The sequence below is a fragment of the Branchiostoma belcheri genome, unplaced genomic scaffold (assembly GCF_001625305.1).
Source record: "Branchiostoma belcheri isolate BF01 breed outbred unplaced genomic scaffold, Haploidv18h27 scaffold72, whole genome shotgun sequence".
NCBI lineage: Eukaryota > Metazoa > Chordata > Leptocardii > Amphioxiformes > Branchiostomatidae > Branchiostoma > Branchiostoma belcheri.
Genome location: NW_017804376.1, coordinates 1,279,757 through 1,288,757, shown reverse-complemented (window position 1 = coordinate 1,288,757; position 9,001 = coordinate 1,279,757). Strand labels below are relative to the sequence as shown.

General features: G+C 44.2%; 1 protein-coding gene across 1 annotated transcript; it reads left to right on the top strand.

Moving 5' to 3' along the window:
- Positions 1-1,872: 1,872 nt before the first annotated feature.
- Positions 1,873-8,554, top strand: LOC109485002 (cytochrome P450 2D6-like). The gene is made up of 8 exons (XM_019788374.1): positions 1,873-2,593; positions 4,246-4,388; positions 4,790-5,000; positions 5,490-5,623; positions 6,045-6,194; positions 6,703-6,891; positions 7,639-7,774; positions 8,111-8,554. The coding sequence occupies exons 1-8, from the start codon at positions 2,209-2,211 to the stop codon at positions 8,287-8,289; spliced, it is 1,527 nt and encodes a 508-aa protein (XP_019643933.1). The 5' UTR covers positions 1,873-2,208; the 3' UTR covers positions 8,290-8,554.
- The last annotated feature ends 447 nt before the right edge of the window (positions 8,555-9,001 follow it).

Below are 9,001 nucleotides of genomic sequence, written 5' to 3'. Positions count from 1 at the left end.
CATCATTGGGATGCTCGTTTCTTGTTTAATGACTCAGGTGCACTTCATGGATGACTTGCAAGATGGCGCTTCATCTATGGACGCCTCCATTTACCAGTGTAGTGGGCTAATTGCTAACACATCAGATAATCAGTGCAAAATGTACAGGCTAACTTATAATTACACAACCAAAATGACTTCAGGGATATATACAATGTATATTATCAATACCAACAGTCTGTTTTTTGTAACAAAACACCAAAACATGTCAATCTAATTTTGATTGTCGTACCTGCCTAAATCTAATAAGGGAATTTAGTCCAAGCTTTTGCCCTGAAACTGCAATGATACCTATGTTGTACATTCTCTTAACAGTTACTTGAAGAAAAGTACTGGTATTGGTATTCCCTCATTGACAACAATTTGGGTGGGAGGGTGGCTAGCTTTGATGGTATAATGATGATGACTGTATATGATTTGGTTGCAGCACTAGCACTATCAAATTGCTTAGAGAACCCATTTTGAGGATGTTATAAGGTCAGGATAGTTTAACCAAAGTTCATGTAAGAAATACTAGTAAGTATACAGAGCTGGGAAGTCATCGCTTGCGCTTTATGTACTACTCCACAATGCATCCCATGTTCCAAGATGCCTGAGTGTTGAAAAACCCAACTGTAAACCTGAAGAGTCGAGTGTTAACATGTGTCTGGTGTTTCTCCACACGTTCGTTGTTTGTACCATCCACAGCAGCCGAGTTGGACCGAACAGTTGTAGCAGCAGCCTCCTGATTTGCTGCTTGTTAATCTTCTGGTTTGCAGCTAGACGTCCAGACACGTATCTTGGACAGTTGTGAATATTAAAAATCTCATTTCTTACTATACTTGGGTGTCCGGGTGGTGTTTTTTCTTCCGAGTCTTCATTTACTAAACGTCGACGTCACTTCGCCAGGTTACATTTACAGGGTGCAAATTAGGCTCTCTTGGGGGTTATGAATCGATGTACAAATATCAAATTTTCTAGACTAAATTTTTTTCAGAAGTTGCTCAACAGTTCTGTCATAAATAAAATGGTCTACAAATCCCACAGAAGTGAAAGGCCGTACTTTGGAGTTTTATTTGTATTTTTTTCGTTCTCTCGTGGTTCCGTCGTTTGACCGAAAATGTTAATACGTTTTGCTTACTTCCTTCATAACCCCAACCAACAAAAGCGCAGGTCACATGTTGGCCAGTACTTATATGGCCTGGGGGAACACCTTTAAGGTAGACACAGTGGACACACAACAGCAAACATGGCTTACCCGCTTATGCGATAATGCACTTGTTCATAGTTTGCTTGATTTTATATTTGTGTAAGACCTTCATATTGCTGATGAACAATGTATAATAGACATATGCAAAGCGAAGGTACAGTGTTTTTTCCAGGCGTTTCGATCATGTATGACTTTTCAGTAGATAATGCCACTTATGTAATGGCTCATGATAACATAAGTTCTGTTTATTAAAAGACGCACACCTGGTTTGGTACACTCCCAAAGTCTTCATCTTTGCCGGGGCTCAAAGATGTTATGTGAGCCCCGGCTACACCCCCATATAGCCTCTGATGGGGCACTTTGGGGGGGGGAGGCCTTGGTCTAAGGCGGGCAGGCCTCCAGCCTGGCCCGGAAGGACTCAACGGAGGGAGCCATAACTACCGGGCCAGGCAAGGCGTTCCATTGGGGGATTGTGCGAGGGAAGAAGGAATATTTGTAGGCGTCTGTTCGTGCGTGTATAGGTTGATATTTATACTGGTGGCTCCCTCGGGTACGCCCTTTGGCTGGCTTGAGCAGGTTGCTGGTGGGGATCTTAATGATGTTATGGGTTAGTTTATAAAAAGTTGTGAGGCGCGCCTTCCTCCTTTCGGAGAGGAGAGGCCACTGCAGGTCGTTGAGCATTTGTGTCACGCTGCTAGTCCGCTGGTAGTCATTCAGGGTCACTCGGGCGGCCCTGCGCTGGACGGCCTCCACCGCCTGTATCCCCTTGGTGGTGTACGGGTCCCAGACGGTGGCACTGTATTCCAAGTGGGGCCGAACCAGCGCCTTGGCCCGAGATGGGCAACAGGTCAAATTGCGCCGAATGACCCCTAGGACTGACTTCTTGAACAAACACTGTACTTGAAACAATATTAATGTAACGGTCACAGGTCGCCTGATTCGGGCTGGCGTGGGTCATTGACTAGTACACTCTTGAGAAAATGGGCGGTGGTGTCCAGTGGATGACTGATTCTGTCCAGGAGATTTTTCAAATCTCTGGACTGAATCTGCAGACCGTTCTCGTTCTCTGTGGGACTTTCCTGTTTGCATGGTATCTCCTGAATCGCCCTAGGAACCTGCCTCCCTACCCGGCAGGAAGCTTGCCTGTTCTCGGGCACCTCCTCGCCTTGGGCCGAACGCCTCACCACAAGCTGACGGCGTGGAGGCGGCAGTACGGGGACGTCTTCACCGTCAGGATGGGCATGGAAGATGTGGTGGTTCTGAACGGCTACGCTGCCGTCAAGGACGCGCTCGTGGACAGGTCCGAGCTGTTCGCCTCCAGGCCGCCACACTACATACTTGATGCGGTTTATGGTTTCGGAAAGGGTAAGTTTTCCTTCAAATTCCTCATTCATTTTTCCTTAGCCAGAGGGGCAAAGTTGTCTTCTTCTACGCACGACCTTACTGCTATCATGCTAGGTTAGTTTTCCCCGTTGAGCTTCCTAGGTATTTTGGGGAATTCTTTCGGAAAATGGTGGCATTTTTTACCATCTCAATCGCCATTTGCTGCATTCTGAGAGGCAAATGATTGTTACCGTTGAGATGGTTATTTAGGTGAAGGTAGACGTCGTCACTATGTGCAAACTTTTCTGGACCGGGACTGAGTTATCCTACATATTTTCAAAGATAACGAAGTCAACAAGCATTCTTTCTGCGAAGCATGAACCTTTCTCGAACAATACATTAGACCCACATCAGTGGACGCGTTCAAAGTTCATAAACAACGAAATTAAATGGCTTCACTCACAATGAATAGTAACAGGAGATCGCCATTTCTAAACTTAGTAGTCCGGAGCAAAGGTCTGGGTAGATATTTACCTCCATGAAAAGGGAGTATTGTTCTGGGTGTGTCTGTCAATGCGTCTGTCTGTGTTTCTGCATACTTGTGTTCAGCATCACTTAATAAGGTCTGGATGGATTAAATTTTATATGCAAAAAAAGATGCTTTCATCATGAAATCTACGTGGTCATGAAGGTTGAACAATTGACACAGGGTATGGGATGGCGAATAATCTACTCTTCAAATTCATTTCTTTACATTTTCGTCTTTTTCGTTTGATTTTGGCATTATATGAAATTGGTATCGTCTTCAAATATTATTTTGCAACTTATGGTACACATTTGCTCATTTTGCAACTGTTTTGCACTATTTACAGTATTATTGATTTTTTATTTATTTTGGAAACGGCCTAAAATTCATGCGCGTGCGGATGTCATCCATATTATCAAATCAGCATGGCCCTAATGGAATAAGCAACAACAAGCTTCATTTCTGCACAAGAGTTTTTCTCGATCAGTAAACAAACCACTTCAAGGTCCAAATGTTCAAAGTTCAAAAAACAATGTAACTCATGCACGTAGCCAACCAATGACTTCACCCAAGGACATTACACAGAGTAATGTCTTTGCCTCACCTTACTCAGTAAAACTCTTGTCTCTTGTAAGCAAAGTCATTGAACGTTGTCTTTACATTGCTATATTTCCTTTATTGCGTGGGACCATTCACAATTGTCAACATGGGTTTACACCTGGCCGTTCCAACACCACTCAGCTTTTGGAAACATACCACAAAGTAGGGTCCATACTAGACAGAGGGGGGCAAGTAGACATGTTATTTCTCGTCTTTGCCAAAGCATTTGATTCGGTTTCTCATACCCTTTTCATCTACAAACTACAATCATTTGCCTTTAGCGGAAATCTTCTTGCACATGGATTAATTAATATCTCACTCACCGTCGTCAGCGTGTGGATATCTGTGTATATTTGTGATCTGGATGGATTTTGGCTCTTTTATATATTTAGTATGTGGGTAGTTGGCCTTGGAAATACAAATTCGTCTTGTATGTGGAGCATTTTTATACTCCAAAAAGGGCTCAGAAGTGCCGCATTGATGTACGACCGTCAAGCTCATACTTCCTTTAGAGTATACGTTACCGTATTCCGTAGGAATAATACGTATCTTTTTTTTTTGCCTGAAGACATCCTTACTGTACGCTGGGGGACAGTGCTGAAGCAGAGAAGGAGGTTCGCTTTCTCCACCTTCAAGAGCCTGGGCATGAAGGTCGGAAAGGGCAGTATTGAAGGGCAAATCCAAGAAGAGGCGAACTGTCTCCGCCACAGGGTAAGGTGTGCGTGTGTGTATGTGTGTGTGTGTGTGTGTGTGTGTGTGTGTGTGTGTGTGTGTACTAGTATGTGTGTGTGTTTGTGTGTGTGTGCGTGCGAGTGTGTGTGTGTGCGTGCGAGTGTGTGTGTGTGTGCGTGCGTGTGTGTGCGTGTGTGTGTGTGTGTACTACTAGTATGTGTGTGTGTTTGTGTGTGTGTGTGTGTGCGTGCGAGTGTGTGTGTGTGTGTGTGTGTGTGTGTGTATCTACTTTGAGATTAGCTGAAAAGGTCACAAAGCAGTAAAGCTGGAGTCATATTTCTAACGGGGCCCGCGCGGCATGCTCCCGACTAGTCGCCGGCCGGCATGTCGTGAAGCCGGTGTTCACGTTGTTCCTTATTTGATGATACATGCGTCCTCAGATGGTAGAATACGAGGAAAAGCCCTTTGACATCTCACACGACTTGGACGTCGCGGTCGCCAACGTGATCTGCGGCATGGAGTTCGGCAAGCGCTACGAGTTCGACGATGAAACGTTCCACAAGCTCCTGAAGACGATCACAAGCCTCATCGCTGAATTCGGATCCGCAGAGATCACCACCGTCTACCCTTTCTTGCGGTTCATTCCTGGAAGTGAGTAGACATTGCCATATTTCGACCTTTACTCACACAACATTTACCACATCTGGACTGGGCTTTTGGGGGATTTGTGGGACGAGAGGGGGGGGGGTCATTCGGCCCCCCTCATAACATAAAATCCAGAAAAGTTTGTTTAAATGAAAAGTATTGCATTTTGCAAAAAAAATGTGTCACAAACAAAACCCGTTGCCATGGCAACACGAAAAATTTGTAACTTATTGATATGAAATTGCTGCCAGATGTATTTTAGGAAAAGTTTGGTGGTTCTAGCGCAAGCCGCTCAGACGCTATCCGCCATCAAAGTTGGCGTAGACACTTTTAGTGCCCCCCCCCCTCCGTCTATATAGGGTTTATGATCACTTCTAGGGTTGGACAACGAAATTCAAATATGCAACACTTTGTGCATGATTTGAATAATTATAGTCGTATAAAATAGATAGATAGTCAGGTTTTTATTTATTTATTTTTTGCTCTCTTTCCCAGTGAACAGAGCCTACAACAGAGCGATGGGTCTGAACGAAAAGATCCAGGGAGTGATCTGGGACGAGATCGCCCGCCATCGCGAGAACCTGGATCGCGAGAACCCGCGAGACTTCCTCGACTACTTCCTGCTGGAGGTTTGTTTATCATTGTTCATTTATTGTTTTGCACGTTCAAATAAAATAAAAGTGAAAAATAAATAGACATGCATGGGAGGGCCGGAAACCTGGTGGTTTATCTTTGGCCCTCTCCGACACTACAAGATTAAAGATTAAGTACCATTATTAATAAAATGAACCAAATTTATATGGGTAAATTGTCAAATCGACAACAAAACAAGGAAAGCAAACAGAATCAGGAAATGGTAGTTGGTTGAAGTATGATATCTCTATTTAAAAAAAGAAGTTTTTTTTAAAACTGGGTAAGAAGGGACATGTTCTCATAGAAAGGCTTTCAAGCTGTTCCATATTGGCGGACCTCTATAAACCAGATGGTGAATTGCCTGAGGTTAGATCTTGCCATGGTTGGTCGTAAGTTGTTTTGTTGTTGTTTTATGAGGTTGAGAAGCAGGAGAGGGTGGAGGGTCTGACAGAGGAGATCGTCATGTACACCGCCCTGGACATGTTCCTGGCAGGAACTGAGACAACCACCAACACACTGCTGTGGAGTCTCATCTACATGACTTCGAACCCCGGCATCCAGAAGAAGGTACTTATTGCCAATGTAGCTCTGGTACGTAGTTTTAACCACCTTAATCTTGGTTCTGCTTTGGGATAATCTACAAAACGGTATTTCTTGGTAGCCTCTACGCGGCGAAATGTTCTCTCAATGGACCAACTCCCTTGGCATGTTATCTCCGAGTCTATTTGGTCGACTTCTACTCTTTCCAACCGCCTCCGCAAGCCTGGTAGAGGCTAATTCCTTTGTGCTTACACAAGAAGTGAGGACTAAGTAGTCACATACCGGTTCACACCAGGTTTCTCGAATCGTGATTCGTAAAGGCAGGGGGTTGATCCGGATTCGCAAAGCTCCAAGGGTTTTATTTACTGAATATCTTGGCCTCAATGTTATTCACAACAGTCAACATGTACACAATACAACACTTCTCTGCAGGCCTGGTAAGCGCTTTGACTGTGCACATCTAACACTTTTAACCTCCCGACTTCACGACTACTTTTAGTCATAAAGTTCAACAGCCAAGTTTGTCCAAGCATAGGCGCAGCAGGAGCTTGATGCCGTTGTTGGTGATGGTCAGCCCACCCTGTCCCACCGTCCCCAGCTGCCCTACGTGAACGCCTGTCTGCTGGAGACCATGAGAATCCGCACTCTTCTCCCCCTGTCAGTTCCCCACGCCACCTCGCAGGACGTCAAAGTCCAGGAATTTGACATTCCAGAAGGGACCAAGGTATTAACCCTTGTCCTGCTGTGCGCAACATATGTCGCTTGACACATACAGTATCATCTATATAGCACCCTGTATAGGCACGATTTGGGGGTGTTTCTCGTGCAACGCATCACACTGCAGCGAAACGCAATGAATGCGGAAGTAACTATGCCACTGCGGGGCAAAAAAAAAATGAGGGTTTATGATCTAATTAAGACATGAAATTATTGAAAAATATTGTGCCAGGAATGTCAGCAGGACAAAGGTTTAAACATACCTTTGAGATTGTAATATTATTCCTTTGAAATGTTCCAAAAACAATTTAGAAACTAGAAAGGTAGCATTTGCAATGTTTACCTTCACGTCTAGTCCAAAAACTCACTGCTCTGTATATTCGTACAGTACAGTGTTTGGTGACCAGCCCCTCCAACTCTGTCCTGCTACATAATGTAAACCCAATATCACAGCGTGTCTGCTACAGCACCAGTTATATGGTGACAGCCATCTGGTCCAGGTCATTGACTGTTTGGAGAAGAAGAAGAAACAGAGCAAAAGGAAATGTTTATTTGTTGCAAAAGTAAAAATCACAAGGAATCAAAATTTACAAACCCCAACTCAGATATATAATCAGGACTTCTACATGTATCTAGAACCTTACAGTTACTGTAAACCAACGATTAGCCAGGAGTGTTACAACCCAGGCTATTGTTTACATTATAGAAAAAAAGATGATCTGTTTCTTGACTTCCTGATTCCTCTTTGATCCAGATTCTACTGAACATGCAGTCCGTCCACATGGACTCCGCTTACTGGCCTGATCCGGAACGGTTCGACCCGGAAAGGTTTCTGGATGCGGAAGGAAACGTCATCAACAAGCCCGACTCTTTCTTACCTTTTGGGGGAGGTAAGGTCCGAGAAATTTCTTAAATCATACAACTGGAAAGGCAACATTAATATGCTAAGCAAATGTATAATGTTTCGCACATGGTCTACTCTGTTAATTCTTACCCATACACATAGTCTAGCTAAATCCTTCCTGCTATAAAATTGCAACATGGTGTAACCCAACACTAGTTACCATGGTGACAGACGCCTGGTTCAGGTCAATGACCTTATTGGTTTGGAGAAGAAGAGGAAACAGAGCGAAACAATATGCTTTCCTTCGGTAAACATACTACTGATTAAACTACTTCTGTTCGGCGGTTGGCTGGTCTTTCTACTCGGAATTGTATATTTCCAGGCCGACGTGTGTGCCTTGGGGAGCAGCTGGCCAAGATGGAACTGTTCCTGTTCTTCTCGACCCTGCTGCAGTCCTTCACTTTCAAGCTGCCAGAGGGCGCTCCTCCTCCAAACACTGACGGCGTCCTTGGAATAACCTTGAAGCCACTTCCGTTTAAGCTCTGTGCGATCCAGCGTTAGTTACCTTCGCCAAGAAGGTTATGTTTTGGTAGGTGTTCGTGTGTCTGTGTTTGTCAACACGTTAACATGCGAAGGCTAAGATGGATTGTCTTGATATTTGGCAGGTGGCTTCATGAGACCTCTAAATGATCAGATTTTGATCAGACTTCCTCTGGGAACACCAAAACTGACGCAATCGTGCGAGTAAAAAAAAAACGTTTGGCAAAAAAAGTTTCCTTCATTATGAAGTCTATGTGGTCATGAAGGTTTAACAAATGAAAAAAAGATGTAAGGCCACACCGATTTAATTTTATGGATGACATCCGCGCGCGCATTGATTTTCGCCCGATCTCAAAAAAAAAAAAAAAAAAATCACATATTCCCAGGCTCTGGCCTGGCTTTAGGCCTGGGTAGTGCTTGGTGGTGATAACTCTGGTTGACGGCAGCCAGGCTACCGAAGCTCCAAGACTCAAGAACTCAGTACTTACGTACAGCAGTGTCGATTCATATATTCCGCAAAAATCCAGCATGTGTCGGCCTGTCGTATACGTCGCTATGTAATGCGCCAAATTCACAATACCAGGTTTGTATTTGTGGTTTTGTGGTTTTGTAGCATTTTTATTTTTGGCCGGATTTTTATTTTTTTCGCCCGCGCGCACTAGTTTGGGGGTCTTCAGAGGATGTCATCCATAAAATTAAATTGGTGTGGCCTAACTGAAAAATCAATGCTTTG

Bases quoted from the DNA above. Each gene is read 5' to 3' on its own strand.
- LOC109485002 (XM_019788374.1), top strand. From the start codon at position 2,209: ATGGGCGGTGGTGTCCAGTGGATGACTGATTCTGTCCAGGAGATTTTT. The intron at 2,594-4,245 runs GTAAGTTTTCCT...TTTTGCCTGAAG, and splicing joins GGTTTATGGTTTCGGAAAGG to ACATCCTTACTGTACGCTGG. The intron at 5,001-5,489 runs GTGAGTAGACAT...TCTCTTTCCCAG, and splicing joins CTTGCGGTTCATTCCTGGAA to TGAACAGAGCCTACAACAGA.